This window comes from Uloborus diversus, chromosome 1 (genome assembly GCF_026930045.1).
Source record: "Uloborus diversus isolate 005 chromosome 1, Udiv.v.3.1, whole genome shotgun sequence".
Classification (NCBI taxonomy): Eukaryota; Metazoa; Arthropoda; class Arachnida; order Araneae; family Uloboridae; genus Uloborus; species Uloborus diversus.
In genome coordinates, this window is record NC_072731.1 from 228876254 (window position 1) to 228903883 (window position 27630).

Genomic DNA, 27630 nt, shown 5'->3' on the forward strand with positions numbered 1-27630 from the left:
AATTGGTATTCTCATTCGAGGTTTCAGTTTTCAAACATACAGCAAATTGAGAAAATGCGTGAAAGATATAAACGTTTTCAGAAACCATCACTAAAATTTAAAACGCAGAAAATTGCAATTTTGAAAATATTGAGAAAGTATTACAGATTGCAAACAAACTGATCACCGAAGAGGAAAGCAATCAAAAAAGCTTGACATTATTCATTTTCTCTTCTCTAACCTGCAGGAAGTGCCTACCGATGTCTTTGTCCTCGTGAAGCTATTATTATAAATGTGGATGGAGCTTAAAAATTATGTTGGATGAATTAGCTGAGCAATCTGCAATATTCGGCACGACTCTAAAAGAGGCGACGGAAACTTGGATGAAAACAGGATGACTCGCATGACAGTGTAGTATATTAAGCTGCTCAAACTTTTGAATGTCTCTTTAAAGTGAGAGGTAAAATTAGCAAAATTATACAAAAACTTTTACTGGGGCTGCGACTTGGTTAAATCAAGTAGCGCTCACCTCTTGCTGTAATGAATCAAATGCACTGATACAATGACAAATGCTAATGAAGCCACAAGGGTATTTATTCTCAATGCAAGTTAAATTGGATACAGCAAAACAGATACTATCCAATAAACATCGTTTTTGTCCGAAATTTGCAGTTCTTCAGCAAAAATCAAACATGACCCCCATAACTATAATAAAAGAAAAATATATTTTAGAAGGGGGTGAAGTTCATGAGTATCTTTTGCTAAATGTCCACAATTATTTAATGTTATTAAAACCAACTGTAGTGGAGTTACAGCACGCGTTTTCATCAAGCGCATTACTTTTATGAGAAAAAATTCCTTCCCGTGCCATTGGACATTTTTAGGGAACACTTTTGCGGTACCAAACGATAGCGGCTAATTCGGATGTGACTTTGTAGTATTCTACCAATTGGCGTACGGAATTCGAGAAAACTACTAATTCAAGTAATAAAAGCAAACCTTCCTAAAAAGCACAAATTTTCTTCTTTGACATCAAACATTTAACTTTTTGAAGAATAAAGTCAATCTCCGAGATTGGCTCCTTAAAATCCCGAAATCCCGATGGATTGAATTTGGTGCGGTATTGGAAACCCTGAAAATACACTGGTATGCAAAACTTAAGCAACAAGTGGTTTTTCGGCCACAGATCCCCAACAAAGTATAAGGTAGCCATGAAATTGCAGTATAATATGCACGTAATTCAGTAGAAAGACTATTTGTATGCAAATTTTAGAAATGAAACGTCGTAGGTGATGTAAGTGTACGTAAACCTTGTGGGTCGGCGCGCGCAGGTCAAAGCTGTGATAAAAGGATTAAGAGCACCGTAGTTAAAGACATTCGCTGCAAGTGCAAGTGATTTGTTTTGTGAAACATGTCTTCAAGAAATCATTTAGACGACTTTACTCGAGGAAGAATGATTGGGAAGCTTAAGGAGGGGCGTAGTGTGACCAGTGTCGCCGAAGAGTTCAAGATCAACAAAAGTGTTGTTTCTCGTGCTTGGAATGTCTTTAAAACTACTGGTACAGCTGTTCGGAAGGTTGGTGGTGGCCGTCAAAGGAAAACAACACCAAGAGATGACAGTTACATTGTCGTACAGGCGAAAAGAAACCGTTTTCAGTCAGCGAGCGCCATGTCTCAGCAACTGTGCACAGCCACAGGACGACAAGTATCAGATTTACAGTGGCCAGACGCCTACACAAAGGTGGCTTATTTGCTAGACGTCCTGAACGCTGCATACCTTTAAATGTTAGCCATCGGCGGCACCGTTTAGAGTGGTGCAGAGAACACGAAACCTGGACACCTCATCAATGGAGTCGTGTCCTCTTCACAGATGAGAGTCGTTTTAGTGCTACAAGTGATTCTCAACGTCAGTTGATCTGGAGAGAGGTTGGAGCTCATTTCATCCCAATAACATCGCGGAAAGAGATCGTTACGGTGGTCCTGGAGTTCTCGTCTGGGGTGGCATTAGGTTGAACGCGCGGACTGAGCTTCAGATCTTCGACCGAAGTTCTGTAACTGGAGATCGCTACTGCAATGAGGTAATCCTACCCCATGTGCGTCTGTTCCGAGGGGCCATTGGAGGGCCATTGGAACCGACTTCATTTTTATGGATGACAATACCCGGCCACACCGTACTGCTAATGTTCAAGAGCTACTGGAAAGTGAAGATATCAGACGAATAGATTGGTCACTCTCCACATCTAAATCCCATAGAGCATGTGTGGGATGCATTAGGGAGACGTCTTGCGACACGACAGTATCCTCCTGGTAACATCCATCAGCTGAAAGATGCGTTAAAGGAGGAATGGAGACGTTTACCCCAAGAACTCTTGGATAATCTGGTGCTTAACATGGAGAGACGATGCCAAGCAACAATTGCAGCAAGGGGAGGGCATATCCCATACTAGGGAACATCTGCCAGTTGTACTTACCTTTCTACAGGCAATCATGTGTAACGCCACTATATGTCAAATAAAGTCTTTTTTTTGTTCCATACCCTACTTTAAACTTTATATTCATTTCTGCGCCATTATTCTTTCACCATCGTTTAAGTACAAAATAATGTACATCGTATTCAAATTTCATGTCAATCGGATGATTTCTTGTAGAGTTATGACAAAAAACGCACTTGTTGCTTAAGTTTTGCACACCCGTGTAGATTTGGCTACTAAGATTTCTGAAGAATGTCCAACCATGTTGGCGGTTACCAATATCGTGCTGACTCACGTAATAGCACTTTCTCTACCGATTTCAACCTCCTTTTAGTAGTAAAGGAAGTATTGCAACCACGAAAAAAAAATTCATTCAAGTTTCAGCCTAAATTTCTATTTTACTAACACCTGAATGCATATAACTTTTTCGACACGTCCGTATCCGCATGTGTTTTTGTATGTACGACCGTATAGACAGCAGAATTATCCATTTCGTACGCATGTATGTGTATGAGTATGTACGTATGTATCTCGCACAGGGCTCGAAAATATCCGATATTTTGATGTATATCGGATATTTTTGTATATATCCGATATTTTCAATCAGCATTAACTAAAGTCTTCAAAACAGAAAATGCATCCTCAAATCATTCTTTATTATTGCAATATGTAGACTTAAAATTAATGTTTCTTTCATTATATTATTTATATCTAATATTTCATTTTACATTTTTATCAATTTTCATGGAGTTAATTTAGCATTAGCTGTTTTACTCACTTTTCTTCTGTTAGCTATTTTTTCACCGTTGTATTATTCAGAAATAAAAAATATGCATTAGTTGGCGCACATGCACAGTCATTAGACATTTTCTTTCTTTCAGACCAATGTTTAATATTTAATTAGGCACTTTCAATATGTATTAAAACTGTTACATTAATCAGGGGTGATTGTGAGTTAATCAAAAAATACCTGGAAGTTTTAAAGCGAGAACGGGGGGGGGAGGGTAATCTTTGGCCCCTATTACTTAAGTGCACCTTTGCCATAGTATTAAATGTATTAAATAGTTCTGAGTCAAAATACTGTGTGTACATTTGGTTAAATTTTTAATGGGTTACAAAGTAACTTTTGAGCTGGTGTTATACCAAGTATCTTGACATTTGTCCATCTTAAGGGATAGGTGTCCATCTTAAGGCTCTTGCAGGTATATTTGATGAGTATTATATAATTTAAAAAGATTGCGGAGGTAGGGAGATAAAAGCATAACAAAAAAAAACCACATAATTCCGGTATTTTCGGACATAAAAATACCGGAAATACGTCCGAAAATACCGGAAATTCGGTAAAATACCGGAACACAATCACCCCTGATTAATACTAATAATTTTATGAATACAAAATAAAAAAGAATATTATATTACTTGGTTTTGTTACATTGATGATGTAGTATTAATACATCATAAAACATTGTACATTACTTTTTGGTTATTTTTAATGATAAATGAACAATCTTAGCATGATTAATACAGATTTTATACTGAAAATATCGCAGTTGAGAAAATAAATATCGAAAATATCAAAATATCATGATATATATCGGCGAACCCTGATCTCGCACAATGCAAACAAATATATGCCTGGAGACAGGTAGTAGTTTCGTAAGAAGGGCCTTTAGAGAGAACAAGGTGTGTGAGTTTGGGTGAGGTGAAGTGTGACACTTAGTGGCAAAGAGGGAGGGGGCCAAATAAGTTGGAAAAAATGACTTTGGACAGTCCTGAACATTATATTTTCCAAAAAAAAAATACAGTGCACAAATTCGTACATTGGTAACGATTTGTATTTATTGCAGCGAATTCAACGCCATAAAAAGAATTGCATCATTGAAAATCGACTTACAATATTTTCCTTGATAAATTTCCTACTGGCTTAACATCATTACTTTCATGTAAATTCGAGTGTAATATTCGTGAAAAAAGTACTGCTTGTCTAGTATACGAGAACAAAAATTACATCTCCAGAGCTTATTATTTGCTTTAATTAACTCCGGTCGAACAAAAAACTTTATTCCGGCGAGATTAACTAAATAAACATTTTTTGAGACGAGCAAGTTTTTCTAAAGTGCTCATTTTATTCTTGACGATTGCCACTCCCGAAAGTCAAACATTGCCATATTTGATCTGCGGACATTAACGTAAGAGTTAGCGGTAATTCGTAGGAAAATGACGAGAAAAACGAAAAATGTCCTCAGCACATAATTAAAAGTGTTCTCACATCTGGATAAATTATCAGAATCGCAGCGTCGCAATATTCCGCTCGAACTAATTCAGGAAATATCTGACATTTATTTCTCTATTTTAGTTCATTTACAGGACAGTTTTTTTCTTCATATATTATTATTGCTATTGTTATTTTTTCTTAATACGAAGAAGATGAAGTGCTCTGCTATCTGCACAGACTGAGTTAGATATTGCTGCAACAAAAACTATTTTGCGGAAGATCTAGATACCTAAACAGATCTTGACAACGGAAAACTTTTTGCTTCAAGCTTAAGAGAAATCATTTGAAAATTCCAATTCTGACGGAGAGCTAATCTCAATCTGATGACGTATCTGAGATACGCATGAATGCATAACAAAAACTAAAAATCTTGATTTTAAATACTGAATATATATATATTGTTACGAGTTCCGGTGCAACTTCCAACTTTCTCTAAATGACGACACAGTTCTTGAGAAAACACAGGAGATTTATTTATAATTATGTACAAGAAATATCGTTAACAACTGCTAAATTAACCATAGTAATCAGGCAAATATCTATTAAGACCGTAAACTCAACGGTAAAACCCGTATTTACATCCAAATACGCAATAACACAGCGCGAAGCGCAACGAGAAACGAGATTCCATAGTTAGAAAGCAAACTAACTGACTCCCTCATTCACAAGACACCAGGCGTTTTATACCGAGGGAAGAAAAGCCTACAAAATTCTACAAATTTCTCATATCTTCTTTTTTATTCCATTCACAAACCTTATCGTTCAGAAATGGGGGGACCGTATATTTTAGCCGAATGTTAGGGGGTTTTATGTACATTACAAGAAACTATTTACAGGTTATGATACTAAGATAATCTTGGATGAAAGATAATAGAATAAACGCCAAATTTAGCTAGATTACAACAAATTAATCACAAAAATAATTACTGTTTACAGAATTTGTAACAATATACATATATATACTATAAGAAAAAACAGTTCAGCGTAATTTTTCAGCGTAATCAAATGTGCCATAAGAGGGGGGGGGGGATTTTGAGGGGTATTATTTCGTTTTGGGGTGCCATCCTTCTCATCGGATGAACAGCCATGACTTAATGCATTTTAATTTTGCATGAAATAATATTTCCACTTGAAATGTAAGGCGTGGGAGGAGGGGGTTCTGTAGGTTTGTAGGTTGATCCCTTTTGGGGATGAACATCCTTAATTCAATGCTTTTAACTTTGCATGAAATTATATTCCCACTGTGAAATGCACTTAAAAGTTCCGAATAAATACCCGAAATTGCAAAACTTTAGATGTCCCCCATTCCGAAACCCGAAACACAATAGGGTAGTTTTTTATCAATTTTATTTAAAAAATAAATGAATAGAACTTTGTACTTTCTAAAAGAGAATTATTCAATAAATACTTTTTTTACGGAGAAAATTAAGTTAAATTAAGCTTTTGAACTTAAAAAAAAATAAATAAATAAATAAATAAATGAGAAGTCAGAAGAGAATTGCATTTTAGATGAAATAGTTTCAGTTTATAGTAAAGCCACCAAAGCAATGAGAATCAAATACAGGTAAAATTTCCCTTTTCAAGAAAATAATTTTAAAAAACTTTATTTTCATTAGTAAGCATTGAGTTAAACATCCAATCATGTTTTCGGAAACTTAGACAACTAGGGTAGGGTGGCCCAAAGCGAGTATACCTTCGTATGCCCCCCCTTCCCCATAGTGTGTAAGCGGCGATGCATACGTATGTCGTGTTTACATAAACACCCCCGAGTTTTAATCAGTCCCAGCGAAGCGGCATGGCGTAACCAGGCTTAAAATTAAAAAAAAAAAAAAAAATATTGTTTTTTTTAAAAAATGAAGTTTTGTAACTTATAAATAGTCGAAGATCAACTTGTTTTTTTATTGTCATTAATATTACGTTATTCTGAAACGATAGTCATTTCGTTTGTTTCTTTTTCAAATTAAAGGTTATAATTATTGAAATAAAAAACGTGCCTTCGGGCAAAGCGGGTATAGGATTCAATCATATATTTATTTATAATTTCTCGACTCGTGTGCTGACTTTCCATTTCAATAAGATAAGTATAAGTTTAAAAAATTATTTTGTAGGCTGGTAGTTAAAGTCTATTAATTTAATCAGTTATTTCTTTATGTTTTATAAACAAATGTGCTGACATTAAAATTGGATAAGTACAATTTTTTTATATTTTTTCATAATAGCAAGTTGCTAGTCAATTATTTTAATCATTTATAATTTCATATTTGATTGACTAATGTACTAAATCACAATTAGTTCAGCTTACCCAATTTCGGCTCCCTGGTAGAGCAAAGCCAATGTTTGTAAAGTTTGATAATGAATAAATACTGGGGTTTGAAATAATACAAAAATCACTTTTTTTTTTTTTTTTTTTTTGAAGTTCAAGAAAACTGCTAGAAAATAAAAGCGAAAATTGTTTGCGACCAAAATAGAAAAATTACAATTTTCGAGCGTTCTTCGAAAACCTACCCGATTTGGGCTAGAGCCACTATATATATACAGGCAGACGCATCAGCTTACGTTTAGACATTTTGGATCGGACTTTTCATTGTTACGGAGCTAGGGTTATGCGCCGTGGCGGTTACGAGAAAAAAAATAAGTTTATGAATTGCTGATGCGGTGGATAAAGCAAGTGCGACGTATACCTTTTTCTTTTTACAGTTTACATCATTTTACAGAAAATAAACTATTTTGAAAATAAGGGGAAAAAATGTTTGGAACTTTCTTTGAAATGATCAGAAATGTGTTTAAAATGTGCTTTGGATAAAAAAAAAATATATAACAAAATTTTCCTTTTAAATTTCTGGTAGCATTATTAAACACGCTTTTTTTTTTCAAGGGATCAACTATGCAAAAAAAATTATGATTTCATAATCGGCGTGTCCCGCCCTTTTCGCACAGTTTAGCTCCTACTGTAATTTAAATCTTTATTTAACGGGAAGATAATATAAAATTATGCCAGAATGTGTTTTATTTCTTTAGTTTTTAGTTAAAATGATTGAGCTAAAATCGGAAAAATGTCCGAATTTTCGAGTATAGATCGGGAAAATTTGAGGAATTTTTATTTTGCGGGTAAAGTGCTGAAATTTAAGCGAGTTTATCCTGTAATTATTGCAAAGTAATTTCATAACTTTTTTTAACATCCATAAAGAGGATCGTTCAAAGTTTTTTTCATGCGTAATTTCAACATTTTCGGCAGCGATCCGAAATTCGACTAAGTCCGTGGTTGAATTAACTATCAGTAAGTAGTTAAGATTTTTTTTTTTTTTTTTCGAGATATTTAATCTGTGTAAACTGCGTTCCAGCAATGCTAAAAGAGCAAGTAGTGAAAATTCATTTGTGCTATGGCATGATCAGATTAAAAAATCTGTGAATCTATTATGTAAATTTGTTCAAATTTTTTTATTTAACATTACAAAACATGCCGATTTATCCGAACTTTGGTATTAAAATTCAGTCATTCTCTTTTGTGATAATTTTTTTTTTTAAATCTCTGTAACGGACGTTACGGATGTTACACTGTATGACACGGATATGTTGTATGCATGTACTGAATGATAAATTAATAGTTGAAAGGTGATACCTTAACTTCTTACAGACCATATAATAAAATCACGATGTCATAGTCAATCATTTCATACAATAATTGTAAAACGTTAAACCTATAACTTAATTATAATATTTAACAAAAAAAAAAAGTCGACAAACACTTTTGCGCACAATGATATTTTTGTGACATTTACTTCACTGAAAAGAATGTTTACATTACATGAATTTAAAAACAGATTTGCATTTTATTCACATTAAATGAAAATAACCCTTGAGCTGAAACTAGCCTCACTGGAGCGCTGATTTTTCCAGAAACCTTTATTTACCTTATACCATTCTGCATCTTTTTTTTCTGCCCAATTGAAGTTCTTTTCAGATCAGAGCAGAAAAGTTCCTGGACTGTACCCTCAATTATTTCGTGGACTTGGCCAGGGACATATCTCACCATTAAATTAACTGTTTTTTAAATAATTCTTATAATATAAATGTTTCCGATGTTTGGCAGACAGTGGCGAATTTAGCCGGATCATTTGGGGGGGGGGGAGGGGGATTCTCAAATTAGTCTCACAGGTTTCCGTCCTCCAAAGAGAGGTCCACAAGAGAGCCCAAACCAAAGTAGATAATTCAAAAAAATCAATGCCACAATCTGCACTATTGATCTACCCCCCCCCCCCATGCATGGCCCATGTTACATCCGGTCAGGAGTTGAGTTGAATGAGCCTCTAAATTGATAGCATGAAAAAATGTCTGAATATTTTAAAAATTAAAATACATTTTTCTGTTTCAAGGGAAAGGAAATAATTCTGCCCTGACTAGGAGTTAAATTAATTTAAAATTAAACACGTGATAAGATTCACTTTTTTTTTCGTCATTTTTTTAAATATATTTTTTTTTCTCCGAAAAAAATTCCAAAGCTCATAAGGTTTAAAGGGGATGGGGACATGGACCCCCTTAAATCTGTCCCTGTTGGTCGGGTAGTTTTGAGTTTCTCCATCTTTGAAGGGACTGAACAATCTCCTAACCTCCAAACTTGAGTCAATGTGACTAGATTCATGGCTAGTTCGAAGTTTCACTACTCTTCAAGCTCTGTCACAAGAGTTTTTAAGCATTGACAACCAACATCACAAAAAAAATAGTCTAAAATTGAGTCAGAATTTCAATGTAAAAACAATTCAATGTCCCTACAATTGCGTTTTTTAGAACTTCAATTATAAAAATGTGATTGGGGAGAGCTCTCACACCTCCCTTTCCATATTTAAAATTTTCTAAAATCTAGCTTTTGTTGTTTCAATATCAAGAAGTGCTTAAGGAAGAGATCACAAATCCGTCTCCTTGACACCACCAAAGATGGCCAACAATCATAATTTAAAAGACTTCGGTTTAAAAAAAAAAATTCGGACAAAAGCCTCCGAAATTCTCTTTTCCCACCTAATATCATCAAAGATCATTGCAAACTGTTTTCAGAATTAAAATTTTGCAAAATTTAGCTAAGGCTTAGAGCCCCTTAACACCTTATTTATGAAAGAAAATTAAACCGCTAAATCAAGTGATGAGCACGTCACTATTTTTATCTTCAAACTGTATTTACAATTTTAATTTTTGCAATGATCTTTCTGCTTATTTCATCACGTTTGATACGAAAACTGGTGAAAAGAGATGCCATCTTGATATTGCATACTTTCTTACAAGGAAAAAAAGTACCATTGAGGATCTAAATGACTGTTAGAAATAGTTCTTGAGACCACAAATGAATCAATCGGTGAACAATTTGAGCGGAACCAAAATAATGGTAAAAATTCTTTTTTTCCCCCATTCTTTACACTTGAAACACTTCTGATTAAAACTCCTTTAATCACGATTTAAAAAATTAAGCATACCTCAATTCTATATATACATTTTTTGTTTTATTTTAATTTGTCACTTCTCCATATAATGCCTATTAGCCATTCGCTCTCCAAAAATGATGGTCTATACCCCCCCCCCCCTCTCATTGGCATGCGCCTTTTTCAGGACCCAGTATAACCCTAGCTACATGTTGCCAACCATGGACTTTATGAATTGTTTGATGCATTTTTATAATTGTATTTAAAAATATGTAACAGATGTTACATTCAAATTGAAATGTCAGTTACAAACTTATTTAACATCCGTTACATGCCTGTTTCTGCATGGTTTTTATTATAATCATATAAATTTTGGGAATTATAGTTTCTTTACCCTAAAAATAAAGAAAATAATTAAGAACAAACTTTTTAAAAAATGTTTCACAAGGTGAGGATAATTTATTTACCTTTTTGTAATGGACGTTACATATAATACATGATGTTGTAATTATGCCCCTAATTAGACTATTTATGTTCCAAACAAGCCCAAACATGGTTTTATTTTTATTTTACAGTTTTTATTTCAATATTAAATCTAATCCACTTGAATTTAGAAGCATAATTTGCATTAGTAATAAGGTACAAAATGATTATTTTACTTGCTAAAAAACACAAAAAATAGATATTTTACCATCTCTTCCTCCACTAAATAAACCTAAAATGAAAAAAAAAAAGCAACACTAGATTCTTGTTCTAAGGGTTATAAGCTTTCCAATGATATATAACTCTTAGGATTTGTTTCAATTGATTTTCTGACCTCTTGGTTTCATGTTAGCTGGAATTCACCAGTTGTAGAATAAGGAAAAACACTTATTTGCGCAAGAAATTACATGATACATATGATGTACTTAGTTTCATCAATTGTGTTTTTAGTTTCATTAAATTAATACCAACAGTTGTGAACATTTATTTTACCAACATGTTGTAAAGAAATCGTACGGGAAACGATAGGTTCCAATGCAATGAATGAAGTGCTCAAAGTGACAATTCCAGACGATGTTATCAGGTGACAAAGTAATGACATGGGGGGGGGGGGGGTCATTAAAAACAATGGTTGATAACAAGTAGTTGGATTTTTTTTTAATTTCAAGTTGATGAATCAACAGATATAAAAGGTGCACTATTCTTGCTGATGAAGACGGCAATCAAGATCATTCTATTTTCTGAAAAGAACTTTTTCATCATGCAACGAATAATGAAATATTCTGTTACAGCTAAATTAATAAAAAGCAATGGGATCCAGTTATAATTGCACACCAGCATGAAGTGATGGAGCAGTTGCAAAGATGGTCAAAATTCACGTGTTCAAATCGGTTCCCTAAACCATGAAACTCTCCTGGCAAACAATATGACATATGAGCTGAAGTTAGCCATGGTTGAGGCAGTAAAAACCGTCAACTTCATGCAATTACTTTAATTCTCATATTTTCATTGTACTTTCGGAAGACGTGGGGGAAGATCATCACTCCCGGCTTCTTCACACGGTGGCTCGCTGCGCAAGAGAAATATTTTCTGAGAAAACGAGCGTACGAGGCTGATATGATTTAGAACCTTAACAAACTGAATAAAAAAATTCATGGACACGGCGAGTATAGTGTTCATATGTGCCCAATTAAATGGATTCAAACCAAAAATTCAGCAGTGGAGGGAGGAATTAGATCGTGGCCCACTAGACACATTTAAATGGATCAACTATAGTTGGGGCAAACCTAGCCTGGCAGCATTATGAAGGCTACGCAGATTCAAATTACAACCTTACAATGCTGCCAGGTTAGGTTTTGCCCCAACTATATACACACCTTGAAAAAAAAGCTTAAAATGGTGGTAGAACATTTAGCCCTGATTCAGAACAAAGTTTAAGCACTACTTCAAGTTGGCTGGCATAGAACAATATGACTGGGTTTGTGATCCGTTGACGCGCTAGCAAGGAACTTTTTTCACAAGAAAAATTTATTGATCTCAAGAGCGACCACTCCTTAAAACTGGGATTAAGGGACTTTGGATGTATATTGGCTGTGAGTAAAAGCAATTGACCTAAAAAATTTTGATCATATTATTCATTAGTTGTTACAATTACCATTATTCTCAGCATTGGCACTTTTCAAAAACAACAAAATATTGCGGCTAGATCCTTAATTTAAAAATTTCCTGTAGCTCTTCTCATCATAGAGCTGAATAAAAAGGGCCACTTTCCCTCAAGACAGGAATAACTTTCTCAGTCGTGTAAAGTGAAAGTTTGGGACTCGCTGGTCTAATAATCACTAAAATTCATGATGAACGTTTATTGAATTTCTAAAGAAACTGAAACATTTAAAAGATTAAATGTTGAATCCATATGGAAATGTTGGTTTTTTCCCTTCCTTGCTTCGATTAGTGAATGATGAAAACATTGTCCATATTGACTTATGAAATTTGGTTCAGTGTGCCACAAGAATCGAGCCAGCTATCAATTGTGCCGTAAAGTAAAAAAGGTTGAGAACACTGGCATAGTGTATATAAATTTTATCGCTAGAACATTTAATTGACAGCAGTCTTGCATAATATAGGCGAACGGCGTTCGCAGAAAATTTTTGGCTCTGCAGAAATTTATTTTTCACTACTAACGTTAATTTTTAAAAAAAATGAATTTTTTAAAAAAAAACCCCCACATTTTATTTCTGTTTCTTCTAAATCTTATGCAAAATTAATCTAAAAAATAATTATTTCTTCTTGAAATTGCGATTATAGTACGCTAATTACTTAAAAGACAAAGGAGTCAACAGTTGCAAATCAAGTCGAGACCGCTCCTACTATGGCTGTATAGTTTTTTATTTTACACAACCTGGATCGCGTAAGGGGAAAATTCAAGTACATAAAATAAACAACTTTACAGACTACGGAACGATCACTCCCGCTGTAAATTGAGTTCAAATACGTTGGCGTAGAAAGAGGGGGGGGGGGGGGGGAGCACTAATGTAAAACTTTTTTAACAGATAACATGCAGAAAATACAGTATTTATTTTTGCAGAAATACTTAATTTCAAACAAATAAGTAGTTTTGTTGATTTGTGTACAAAATCAAATATCTTCATAAAATTTTCAAGTAAAAAGCAGATAGCTCATGTTTTATCAGATCTACATGAACTTTTTTCACTGTAAAATGAAAGTAATAATAATGATCATGTGATTGATATTGAGCAAAAAATAATAGTTTTAAGCAGTTTTCTTCAGTTAGTGAAAAGTAAGCATAAACTATATGCTGTTTTAAAATAAATAAATAAATAAATAAAAATAAAGTTCCCCCCCCCCTTTTTTTTTATATTTTTGTATAAAAGCATGAATAAGGCAAAATAGTTATTTGCAGAAAATTTTCCAGTTAGGATTTGTGTTCGCAGAAAGCTTTTCATTTTACCTAAGTCTGAATGACAGGAGAAAAAAATAACTAAAGAAGTCTAAGAATAATGTGACCAGACATCCCGCTTTTGGCGGGACAGTCCCGCTTTTTGTTTTACTGTCCCGCCAAAGTGTCCCACAAATTTTGTTTAACTGTCCCGCTTTTTCGAAAAAGTCCCACTTTTTTTGTTTAAATTATGTCACACAAGAAATATAACATACAATCTAGATTTTTTAAACGCTTTTTCCATTTTTTGCTGTCAGTAAACTTAAGAACGCCATGTAAAATGTTATTCTTTAATGCTTAGTATGCTGAACTACCTCCACCATGATTTGGATTGAAGAGGAGGAGCGTTTAAGCGTCAGGTATTGGCCGCGAACGGGAAAAAATAAATTCTTTTCATTCATTGTAATTGCAACTGTTACACGTTGTATGACCATCATAATTTTATGAGATGGGTAAACGTAAATGCATTTTGAATGACAACTTGAAAAATAAATTTCCATTTCTCAAAAAGGACGACAAAGAAGGGGAAATCTTTTGTGAAAAATATCAAGGGTATCCGTTCAGTATATCCCCCTTCTTAAAATTGCTTCTAACAGCAAGTACAACTGAAAATAATAATTTTGATTAATAAATTTGTTGTGTGATGCAATATTCTTTACATCAGTACTATTAAATTATTTTCAACTTGAGTCCTTTATTGGTACATTTGAGTTATTTCTTGGCATTTTTCTGTTACGTAAAATTTTAAGCCTGTAGAAAAAAACAACTACTATACCCCCCCCCCCCCCCCCCCCGTCATGTGTCCTGATTTTTAGCTGGAAAAATCTGGTCACATTATCCAAGAATAATAGAGTGGCATAGAATTCTGCTTATGCCTGCACTTTTTGCATCCTCGATAGACGATGCAGTTGAAGCAAGAAAAGAAACTAATATTGTTACTAATTCTGTAGATAGTAATTATTTTTGTAATTAATTTGTCTAAACAGGGGTGATTGTGAGTTCATCAAAAAATACCTGAAAGTTTCAACGGGGGGGGGGGGGGGGGGAGTAATCTTTGGCCCCTATTACTTAAGTGCACCTTTGCCATAGTTTTAAATAGTTCTGAGTCAAAATATTGTGTGCACATTTAATTAAATTTTTAATGGATTACAAAGTTACTTTTGAGCTGGTGTTATACAAATTATCTTGACATTTGTCCATCTTAAGGGATAGTTGTCCATCTTAAGGCTCTTGCAGGTATACTTGATGAGTATTATATAATTTAAAATAAATTGCGGAGGTAGGGAGATAAAAGCATAACGAAAAAAGATCATAATTCCGGTATTTTCAGACATGAAAATACCGGAAATACGTCCGAAAATACCGGAAATTCGGTAAAATACCGGACCACAATCACCCCTGGTCTAAATTTGGCATTTATTAAATTATCTTTTATCTAAAATTATTGTAGTAACGTTACCTGTAAATAGTTTCTTGTAATGAATACAGAGCCCCCGTACATTCGGCTGAAGTATACGGTCCCGTCATTTCTGAATTATAAAATTTGTGAATGGAAATAAAATAACGGTCTACGATTTTCGGGAATCTTGTGGAATATTTGAGAGTTCTCTTTCGATGTGTATAAAAAGCCGTTACGCGTGATAAAAAGTCAGTCTCAATTGAGAATTTGTACTGAGAGTGTATTAGCTCTGTTTATTGCGAGGCATTTCGCTGTGTTGTTTTTCGTATTTGGAAGTAAATACGTGTGTAACCGTTGAGTTTACGGTGTTGAGTGATATCTGCTTAATTGCTGATGATTAATTTAGCAGTTGTTGACGATCTTTCCTGTACATAGTGTAAATAAATTTCCTGTGTTTTTCTCAAGAACTGTGTCTTCCTTTCAAGAAAGTTGGAAGTCACACCAGAGCCGTTATGTAACGGATCTGGTGCGACGTATGTATAGGAAAGATTGTCAACAACTGCTAAACTAATCATCAGCAATCAAGCAAATATCACTTACGAAATTTAGAACTGTTAAAAAACTGAAAAAGTACGAAAAAAAACCAAACGTTGTGACATACAAATGACTGCTACTTCTCTCCCAATTGTAGTAGAATAAAAATTCAAAAACTATTGTTAAGCTACGGAATAGTGCTTTCTATTGATATAAAACATGAATATTTCACCACAGGTCTAAGTTTCAAGGTCATTCAGTGTGACTTGAATATCTCAAAACATGCCCTCTTAGATTTTTTTCAAAAAAGTATATTTTATAGCTCTAACACTTTTCTTCCATTACACCAAACTCAGACTGGGATCACAATGGCAAGGTACTGGGAAAAAAAATCAGGAATGTTCATATGTTTTACACTGTGAAATTCCATACGTCAGGTCAGTCACCTTCTTAACCTCCTCAGCATTTCCAATTTTAATGACATTTTGTGTGAAGGTCACATATGACAAGATAAGTAATCCTGCCAATTTTCAGAATTCTACTTCAAAATTTTTACAAAATATAGGGCTGTTTGAAAACTTAAAAAGTGCGAAATAAACGGAAAGTTGTGACATGCAAATGATTGTAACTTCTATCCTAAATATAATAGAATAGAAATTTAAAAACTACTGAAAAGGTTAAGAATAGAGCTTTTAATTGATATAAAACAAGACTTTCTCACAGGTTTTAAGTTTCAAGGTCATTCAATGTGACTTTTGACCTTAAATATCTCCCCTGAAGTGAACTCCTATCTTAAAACAAGTTCCTTTTGTTCACAATAATTGGCAATTCTTTTCATATTTTGCCCAAAAGAAAAAATGTATGACATCACTTTTTAGACCAAACACGTGGGGTAAGTTGGTCCACTCTTTGTGGGGCACATTGGACTGGACCAACCTACCCAACATATAATTTTAAAACTTATTTTTCTCTTAAATCTCAATAATTATAACAATATTCTAAGTGTTTGTATATATTACATTCATTTCATTTTGTGTTACACATGTTTCAAAATAAGAACAATAAAAACTTCGGGGATGAAAAGCAAAGATATATTTTATAACCATTTAACAAAAACTTTACAAAATTAATTTTATCAAAAGATTTATTTCATATCTGCGCTTTCTTACTATTCATAATTTCAAATATAATTTTGAACTTTTGCAGACAATTGTTTTCTAAAGTAAAATATGCAATACATGCTATAACAAAGTTCCTGTATTAACCAAAATTATTTTGCTAAACAAAGCATTCTACATAGAAACAAAATAAAACAAATAATATGATTAAAGTTATAATAAAGTATACTTTTACTTAAGATTATCTAATTTAATTTTTTATATTAGATTTTAGAACACAAAGATATGCTAACTTAAAGTTGTCAATTTTATTGTACTTTTTCTTTGAAATTTATGGTATTAGTATAAGCAGGATTCTTTTCTTTTTGGAGTTGTTTGATGCAATGCAATGAAGGAAAAAAAGAGCTCCCCCCCCCCCCCACAAGCCAATATTGATGTAACTTTGCATAAAAGTAACATATGAGACAGTGAGAAGCAAAGGGATGCAAGTGGACTATTTTAAGTTTAGAGTAAAATGAGTTTAAAGATCAGAGATCCTAGGTAGGCTTTCATTGATTTTTTTTTCTAAATCATGCTGTATGGTAGCAACTACCAGGGCTACTAGCATCATCTCTTGCCCCAAGACAGAGGAGAGGTTCACCTACTATTTGTGCGTTTAGCTCTAAATTTTAAATTTTGCTACTTGCATCCCTTTGCTTCTCACTACCTCATATGACTTATCCTTCCAAAACCCAGTTTAATACAAATGCTACTTCCAAAGCACTTTTATATTCCCAGACATCATTTAACACATCTTTAGTTAACTTGAATCTGCATTTAACTGTCTCATGAATATTCAATAATTGAATTTCCTTTTGATTTTTAAAAATTAATTGTGTATTAATGGTGAATGCTTATTGCTGTTTTTAATTAAAGATGATTTATCACTTAAAAGCAGTTTAATATGTTATATTAATATTTAAACTTTATATTTTTCACTCTACACACAAAAGAGAATATTATTGTGACAACGTTTGATAAAATTTATCACTAAAATTCAGTGGTATAGCAAAGGGGGGTTTGGGGGTGAAAACATAACCCCCCTCCCCCCACAGGCATTGGTTTTAACATGAATGCAAATTTTTACGCAGTAGTTTATGCAGATGAAAGGGCTGTTTTGATCAAAAAAAATCTCTAGGAGGTTTTTTGATCAAAAAACCCCTCCAGAAGGTATTTTTGATCAAACAAACCCTCTACAAAAGGTATTTTTCATCGAAAAACCCCCCTCCAGAAGGTATTTCTGGTTGCGCTAGTGCTAAAATTATAACAACTACTGTTTGAGTTAAGCGGTCTACCCTGCCCCACCATGCGGACCAAGGTACCCCACCCCACCCATGGGGCACGTTGTGCAATTTACAAGGTTCCATTAAAAATTTAAAGTAAAAAAAGTTTATCAATTCAACTTTTCCAAAAATATCTGTGGTGTTGAGAAGAGTTCAGTGAAACAGCAGAAAATCAAACAGCTCATTAAGTTTTTTGATGAGATAAAAAATGATAAGTAAAAAAGCGGACCAACGTGCCCTACCTCCCCTTAATTCTATCTAAAACTCAGATGCGAGCATGGGTTAAACAGTCAGAAATATACACGAATTAGTTAACTTCCAGTTCTGTACCTCAGAGCCAGAAGGCCGTAAGTCACATTATGGTAATTTTACAGCAGAGAGGAAAAACTTGATTCTGGCACGTGCAAAGGATGGGACACGTGCTCTTTTAACCCTTGTAAAAAATTGAAAAGGATTTTTTTTAAAGAATTGTGTACACATGGTTTGAATTGGAATAGGTTCCTATGTACAATGCACTAATAAACAGAAAATCACAATTTTCAGACTTATGCCTTTCTGGCTCTGAGGTACAGAGTTGAGAAAAGAGAACTTTCAAGGAAAGGAACATTTAAGCTTTTTTTTTTTTTTTTTGCTCAATTGTTAATTTTTACTTTTTTTCCCCTGGTGAATTATGAAATGGCCTTTTTATTGTTACTTTAAGTCAGTAGTTTGAAAAACGATTACTATTTTTTCTTTTTGTAATAGAAACATGTTCAAGCAGTTGAAAAAATATAAAATATAGAGAATCTCTTTCTATTCCCTTGTTGACATAACTAGCTCATTAAATAAAGCTCATTGCCACATTTACTTACAAATTAATAAATAATGTACACACAAATGTGCTAATGGAAATACTAGAAAAAACGTTACAAGAAATATTTTACAAAATAAGCATTTTTGATGAAAAGCAATAGAAAGCTTCTAGAGGATATACGTTTTAAAATCTTAAAAGCATTTTCATAGCACTGCGAATTCGTATTTTAACTTATGCTCTATTACTGTGATTTTCAATAATTATATAGGAAAAACAAATGAAGTCAGTTATGCAATTGATACTACAATCAAAAAAGACTATTCTGCTATTCTGGAAGGAAATGCATAACTTTATAGTGTAAACATTAACTGGAGAAGCAGAATCAACAAATAGATGATGGAAAATGCATATCATGGTCAATTTGAAACAACATGATTTTAGCCCAAGAAAATATCCATCACACAAGATAGAATACATTTCTACACTGCACTTTATATCATACCAAAAATTAATACAACTTACCAGATGAAGCACAGTATTCACAACTTCCTTGTTTGACACTTGCCCCACCTCCACTAACCCGATGAGAACAGCGAATTTTAAATTATCATTAAGGGGCATTTTAATAACATCTTCAGGCCTTTTTGCCTCAGTCACATTAGTCTCATCGATCTTTTCCATTACAATCTTAGTTGACATTGCAAGGTAATTATTCCAAGGAGATCAAATAAAGTATTATCGATATTTAGGAATCCACAATGCAGTAAACCTTACACTCAACAACAACCATATTCATCATGTTCACAAAATATTATTCAAACATAGATCGACTTAAATTCACCATCGACTCAACAAAAATGCAACATTCTTCTTATCATAATATCTTTACAACTTTTAAAACAGTATATTTTTCACTTTCACATTTGTTGTCAACAATTTTTGATAACAAAACGCAGTGATCCACCGGTCCACAGCTAGCAAACTGCGAAACTGCTTTGGAGTTTCTAGTAAATTTGCGCCACCTGGACCTTTAATGGAAAAGCTGTCATTTTTTTTTTTACCGTACATTTTTGCACCCGTATCCAACAAACAATTATTTAAAATTTTTTATTTAAAATAAGGTGAGAAATTTAGATAATCAACTGCTCTTATTGCAACTTATGGATCTATTTTTCTTCCCCCCCCCCCCCAAATTTATACTTTAACGAAATTTTATGACTGAAAGACTTTTTTTTTCAAAAAAATCTAGATGAAAACGAAATCGTGGTAGTTTCATTCTTATTGAGGACTTTTGAGTTTTAAACCTATATAAATTATCATTTTTAGGTCACAGAAGTTGGAGGAAAGGGGATTTTTTCAAACCGTTATGGCAGTTAATTATTTACTCAACTTCATATCTGTTTGATCTGATGATCGGCCGTACTTTCAATCAGCGTGATAAATATGTGAAACGCCAACGCGGAAGTAAATGTATTTAAGATATTTAAGTGTTCTTTTTATCACTTTTTTAGATACTTAATGACATATTTCACTTAATCGGAAATTGTAAGTACAGAATAATATTTGTTAACTATGGCAAAAATAGAGGAAACTGTGACAGAAGATAAATCTTCATCGCTTACAGTCGAAATTATTGGCATTTTGTCTGAACCTCTGAATTTAGTTCTTCTATCTATCTGTCTGTTTCTTTTGTATTTAATTTTTAAAAAACAAGAAAAAGTGCAAGTCACACCGCCTACTCCTCAGTTGCCTGCTATGAAGCGAAGAGATATGACTTACACAGAATTAAAGAAATATGATGGTACCGGAGAAGACGGACGAGTATGCGTTGCAGTAAATGGCAAAGTTTTTGATGTTACGAAAGGAAAAAGATTTTATGGACCAGGTAAATACTATATACTCACTAATGAATGAGGAAATGTTAGAAAAAAGCGTCCTCTAGGGGTGCATTGTAACCAAACATTTCATTTTGATGTTCAGATTTTAAACTTGACATCTAAAATTTTGTATCACATAAAATCATCATTGTACGGATTCATGACGCTCGTGACTCGCGATTAGTGATGTAAAATACCTGGGAATTTATTTTTAGGGGTAAATACCCAAAATGGGTATTTATTTCAAAAATTTATATTCAACTAAAATACTTTTCTGTATGTATTCCACTGTATATATATATAACCAACCATATGCAAAACAATAAATTTTGCCCAAAATTTGTATTTTGATCACATATTTAAAGAATTATTGTGTGAAACAACTTAGCAATCTAATATGACATTCACATTAAATGTGTTGGACATGCCTAATCAATGTTGCTTGCCAAATTTTAAAGTATAAAAAGCCATTCTACAAAAAGTAAAAAGCTTTAACTGGTTTCAAAAAAAAAAAAAAAGCAAGCGTCAATATTTTAAGGTCCTAGTCTTTTATAACCGAGTAATATGTCCCTGCATGACATCAAGATGTACTATTTATTTACCTATATCTTTTGCAGAAATTTCCTCCAAACTTAGTTCAAGTGTTCAGGCGTATTCTGCATCTCATATGTATATTTATATATGTATGTATGTATATCAAATTTAAAAAAATTTTAAGGCATGTTAAAGGTTCATTATTAACTTGCTGAAGAAAAAACGTATAAGTTGTCAATCGAAATTCTATTTTTGCCGGGTGGAAAAAACATGGTTTTTCGAATGATTGTTCCACCCGTGGCAAAAGCTTGCCAACCGTAGTTACAAACCCTTCATTGTGTTTGGGAAACGCGTAATTTTTCATATTAAAGAGTTTTATATTGAAATGTGATGCTTATCCTGCATTTTTCAATCGTGTTCATATGGGCCCCAGGCGTGTTCGCAAGTACCCCCTATAATGTGAACAATTGAAGACATTGTTTTAAAATCCATAAAGTAAAAAAAAAATTCTTTTTATATCCGAAAAAATTTCAAGGCACAAAGAAAAGACTATTCAATCATGGGGACATTTTTGCTCTGAGAAATTGATATTAGTTTTTTAGAAACGAAGAAGTGAAAAAAAATGTTCACATGTGCCCTCCCCCCCCTCCTTCCTCTCTCTATATAATTGTCATTTATTGCATTTAAGTCTGTTACTGCACTATACAATCAACTCTCGATAATTTGAAGCCAAAAACTCAAATGTTCCTTTATCTCAAAATTTTATTTGGTACAAAAATAATTTGGTGTTTTCAATAGAATAAAATGAAATGGAAGAAAGGGGGGTTCAACCGAACCAAGCACTGCGACCGAAGGTCTACTGTACGAGTCTGCAAACAGAATTCTTAAAACAGACCAGTAGTTGAAATAATTCAACAAGCACCTTATAAACCAGAAGGCAAAAAATGCTTCAGAATCGCACAGGATATGAGTAACGGTTTCCTCATTAAAGAGACAACACCTGAAAGGTGGATCCTTATCCACACCCATTAAAGCAAGGAGCCGCTTTAAGGTGCAAGCCTTCCTTATACTATTTTTGTTAAGCTCTTTGCATTTTCCGCACGTCATCCCCAAAGAGAATCTGGTCTTTCCACTTTAGGATAACCAGCTGAATACATTCAATGTCATTGTGGAATAACTTCACCGAAGGGAAGGTTTCTCTCACAACAGCCATCTAAAACATATTCACTGCTTGAGCACAGGACTGGTTAACTTGTCCTTCTCGTTATAAGATGCAGCAGTTTGTACAGGGGATGGAGTTGAAATATGAAATCTCCGACTGAAGACGTTTGGTTTGTCCTACCTTCTTGGGAAAGGCTGGCCTAGTGGTTTTCGTTTCCTGTACTAGTTGTCCCGTACTGTCCCCCTCTCCTGCCTGTGGTTGTTGCATTTTTGTGCCTAAACGAGTCTTCCGTGCTCCCCTACTGCGGAGTCGATGGGTTAGTCATGCACCTTCACCCCCTCCAGTCAGTGGGTTGCAGACCCTTACACTCACCTCCTCCAGCAGCAAGGCTGCTGGTTCTCTCCTGCAAGCCAGTAGTAAAAGGTTGACACTTGCACAACCACCCTGTACAAGTGCAAGGCTAATTAAAACTAGGTTTCGCCCGGTTCCTCGAGAGGACCGTTTAAGACATCATACAACCCAGATGTCATCTATCCGACAACTTTGTGCCTCACACCTTAGATTGGCTGTCCATTTTAGTCGCCTCTTACAACACGTATGAACTACGTTGGAACTATTCTGCTCCGGTCACCACACGGAGTTTCAATACAAAGTTGTCTCTACATCTCAAATATTCTCCTTATAAGTCAAAGTTATTAAGTCAAACCTTTTAAGTCGAAGTTAAGTTTCGTTTCCAAATTATGCATAAAAATGCAGTCTAAAAAAAGTTTTCCTTTTAACACATTGGTTTGCTTATCAGCTTGTAGGAGAGGAATAATTTGTTGCAAGATTGATTGAAAAGTATCTTTTTTGGCTACTTTTTGCCATGGCTGACGACCAAAAATTTCATTGCTGACTAATCCTTGAAAAGCTTAAAAATTTAACAAAGATTGAAAAATGTAGCCTTTATTTTCTGGATGACTCAAAATATTGTGCTATTAGGACAGAAGAGGTTTAAAAGCAATGCAGATTGACGTCAAGAGAAAAGAGATTGAACCTAGAACATAATCAGTAGTTGAACAGTAAATGGCAAATGAGCTAAAGTGATCGACGAATAGGATCATTTTAAAATCTTTGTTGATGTGAACTCGGCAGAAATGAAAGATTACTTGAATATTGAGGAAAACGTAAACTACTTGTAAATCCTTGTTCTATAAAGAGATTATGCAAGTTTTTTCTGGAGAGTCTGCTTGTTCTGCTTGTTGATTGTAATGAAGATGATGAAGAATCTTGATTACCTTCAATCTTTATTACCTCCAGCTAATTATCAAGTATTAGATTTTGCAAATATTTTACTGCAGCACCTGAAAAATTCCAAGAACAAGGGTAGGTCGAATTGTGTTTACAAAGTTAATGACAATTTAAGCTGCGATACAAAAAAATGTAAGCAGTCAAAAATAAACTTCCATTTTCAAAGTATCTTAATAAAATTTATTCTCTAAAAATATTTTTATGTAGTACTAATAATTCATTTCATCCGAACAATATGGGTAGTAGTCTTTCTATTAATGCACTATTTCTTTAAAAGGAAATAAAAACTATTCTTTAGAAGGATTGGAAAGGAAGGACCAATTAATCGAAGGTTTTAAGTGGTCCCTTGGGTCTTTGAGTTATTGACAGTTGACTGTATCTTTCACTTGCAGACATGCATAAGTGTTGAAAAAGTTGGTCACTATTTTGAAAAAAGAAACTCATGCTTGCAAATTGAAATTGTTATTGAAGAATTCAACTTCAATGTAGCTAGATTAGAATCAGCTGTACTTTTATGTATTTACTCTTGAATGTTCGCATTGAATAAATATTCAACATAAAACATTACTTAGACACATTTTATTCCATTTTTGATATTTTCTCACAAAACACGATTTTTCTAAAAGTATAGTTTTAAGCACAAGGGTTTTGGATTGTTATATAGTCTACACACCAGTATTTTTTTCTTTTCATGTAATGGATAAGTCATCATTTATTGTTCTTAGCTATGCTTTACACTAAACTAAAGAAAAAAATCCTCCAATATCAACTATCTTGCTAAAAAAACTAGAGAAAATTGCACAAGCTTGTGACTTGGAAGTCTTTGCTTTACAGTGTAGCTTGGTTGCATTGACACGGCTTGCACAAACACTTCTTTAGACATTGACCTTTGTTTGGCTATTTAAAATGCATAATACTATTATTTATTTAACTTTATCCCTGATTTCTTACAGGAGGACCTTATGCTTCCTTTGCTGGTCGAGATGCCACTCGCTGCTTAGCGATGTTTTCTGTAGAAGTTACAAGTGATGATTATGACGATCTTTCGGACTTGAATTCAATGCAAATGGATAGTGTCCGAGAATGGGAGATACAATTCCAAGGTAACCTTCTTCTTTTTTTGTGATTAAATGCAATATATCTGATGTAGCAAGTTGTTGACAAAATGTTTATGTGAATAGAATCTAAAAAGGTGCTTTTGCCTTTTTTTTTTTTTTTGAAGTTTTGTAAGACTTTATCGGGGGGGGGGGGTAGAGGGGAGTATACTGTTCAGTTTTGATCTCCTTATCTCTTAGAATAGCTTACCAGAGGGAGACTCTTGGAATAGCTTACCAAAAGAGACTGTATTGAGAAAGGGATGGATTAGCTTTAACAGGATCATTGATCCTTATTGGGGACTGACTACTGCCAATTTTTTAACTGGGCACCTGTTGCTGGTCATCACATTTGTATTTGTGTTTAATTTTATTATTTTTTTTATTCTCAAAAAAAAAAGCAGGAAATTTTAAATGTTGCTCTTTCCAATGAGATGTATATAGTCAAGAGCCAACACAAGAGCTGAATTTTATTTTTCATTCGTTCATTATTTTGAAAATAAAATCGTATGTTCGCAATCATCAAGAGCAACATGGGTTTCAACTCATAGTAGGATTATGTATATGAAAATGTTTTCATTGCTTTTGATCTTTGCTTCATATTTCAACTGTGCTAAGATAGAAAGACTCAATAATTTAAAGTGTTTTGTAAATGTTTTTCATGTTTAAATCAAATAATTAAAAAGTATTATAATGCAAATAGCTAAAATCTGAAATCACATTTGTTTAAAAAATATTGATAAATGAATGCCTTAATTTAATATGTTAAGATGCTCACTTCCTTCCAAATGCTTATATGCTTTTTTTTTTCATTTACTTTCTGGACTGCAATGAATCAATAAGTAATTTCATAGAAAATATATACTACAGTAAACTCCCGATTATCCGCTGAATAGGGTGGCGAGGTAACCACAGATAAGGAAAATAGTAGGTGAAAACGATACTACTGTATACACAACAGCTGAACAGTATGAATAACACTCACACATACATATAAATTATAGCTAAAACCATTGCTATATTGCATCTACTAACATTAATACTGTCAGCTCTGCTTAATCGAATATCCTGTGTTCCAAAAAATATTATTCGATTAGGCGAAGAAATTTTTTTTATCTTTCTAAGTTGACACCATTTGTCTTAAAACATACTATTAATCTATTGTTATATAAAGGAAATAGTAAGTATGTGTGAAAATTATAAGAAGTAACTTACAACTTGGTTTGTGAAATCTTTGTTTTGGCACCTTTTCCCCGTATGTTATTTTAAAATTCCATAATAGTGGATTGCTTGTTCAAAGGGACACTTTGGGAACACTTTTCTGACTCCCTTTCCCCCATCCTCCTCTACCATCTTTTACATTTAATATTTGTTAATTTATTATCTTCAAAAATGTGTTTTTGTGTGTGTGTGTGTGTTATTTAGTTTAGTTATCTATTGCTTTCTCTTTTTTTTTTTTTTTTTGTAACAGTTAAGACAGAAATTTAATAGAATCAGCATAGTGGAAACGTTTTGATGGAGTATGAACGTTGTTTTTCTCTCCCGTTGTAGTGGCGAAAAATTTTTTTTTGTCAATATATGTTCTTACTAGTTTTATTTCTAATTAATTCATAAGTTTTCACAGAAAATATTTCTGAAAACTGATCACTATTACTCGATTATCCAGGGAAGTTATTCGATTAAGCGGGGATTTTTAACATAGCGACTATGAGGAAATATTCGGTTCCAGGGGGTTTTATTCGTATAAGCGGGGTATTCGTTTATCTGTTACCCGATTAAGCGGGACTGACAGTATGAAAAAAAATAATATAAAAGGTAAAAACAAACCATAACACAATTATAAGTTTTAAAAAAATTTAATGACGGTTTTAAAAAAAAGTAATAAAAAGATCCGGGCATGATCCGACCGCCGGTAATCTGGAGTTTATTGTAGCTTGCATTAGTTGCTGTGAACTGATTTCAAGTTATGTTCATCCACAAATAGTAAGGTTTTTAACCACATGTTCACTTCTTTTTTGCAGAAAAGTATCATTACGTTGGCCGTCTCTTGAAACCAGGGGAGGACCCCACAGATTATTCAGATGAAGAGGATACTAGCCAAGACCAAAGTTCTACTGGCACACAGTCAAATAATATGTCTTCCAAAAAAGAGGAATAACTTTTTACATAAAAAAAAACTGAATAGTCATAACCTTGCTCTTCAAGTTTCCTCAAATACCAAGATTATTGGGTATGTTAGGGCAGGGGTTAGCAGCTATGTGAGCCATGTGCTATTTTTTGTTGTGAATTTCATGTAAATTTGTGTTTTTTATACTATAAATTTTGCTTTTTCTTTTTATATGAATTGTTTAATTATCATGCATGTAAAATATAATTTTTGTAAAAAAATCATTTCGGGTATGTTGAGATGCATCTTTCCTACATAGTAACCTACGAATGTAAAAAGAAATTATATCCATAAAAAGTGACTTATTTTTGATTTTAGAAAGAAACTTTTAGATTTATAATAAATTAAATATGCATTCCCTGTTTGTCATTGTTTAATTATTTTCTTACAAAGTAGTTGAATGTGTAGTCAATAGGGATAGACATTTGTAAACATTACGGCTAATTTGTTGTAAGTTCCAATCCATATCCAAGGCAAAGGTAAAACTAAAATCAATCTACTAATAGCCTGGTTGATGACAACCACAGACTGTAGTTTCATCCTTGTTATGGACTCATCAGTCTGGAATAGTCAATAACTGAGCTGGATCCATATGTACTCTCATTAAAGCTGAGTTTGCCTTCAAACCGATATATGAAATGAATTTATTTAGGTTTTTTTTTTATCACTTTCATTAAGTATTTTTCTTAAATAGTTTTTAAAAATGCCAACACATAAAGAGGGGAATTAAAGCTAATGTGACACTAGATTTAAATCCTGTCTTTTATG

General features: G+C 33.5%; 2 protein-coding genes across 2 annotated transcripts in view; one reads left to right on the forward strand and one right to left on the reverse strand.

Annotated features, from left to right (window-relative positions):
* The window catches only part of LOC129219103 (neurobeachin-like), a 197053-nt gene extending 177357 nt beyond the window's left edge, over positions 1-19696 (reverse strand). The window contains exon 1 of the mRNA XM_054853426.1: positions 19261-19696. Within this exon, the coding sequence (XP_054709401.1) occupies positions 19261-19437 (177 nt within the window). The 5' untranslated portion in view covers positions 19438-19696. The remainder of the gene's footprint in view (positions 1-19260) is intronic.
* Positions 19697-20067: 371 nt separating this feature from the next.
* LOC129225589 (membrane-associated progesterone receptor component 1-like) lies at positions 20068-27222 on the forward strand. The gene is made up of 3 exons (XM_054860048.1): positions 20068-20623; positions 24555-24704; positions 26717-27222. Exons 1-3 carry the CDS (start codon positions 20311-20313, stop codon positions 26851-26853), a joined length of 600 nt encoding a protein of 199 aa, XP_054716023.1. The 5' UTR covers positions 20068-20310; the 3' UTR covers positions 26854-27222.
* Positions 27223-27630: the final 408 nt, after the last annotated feature.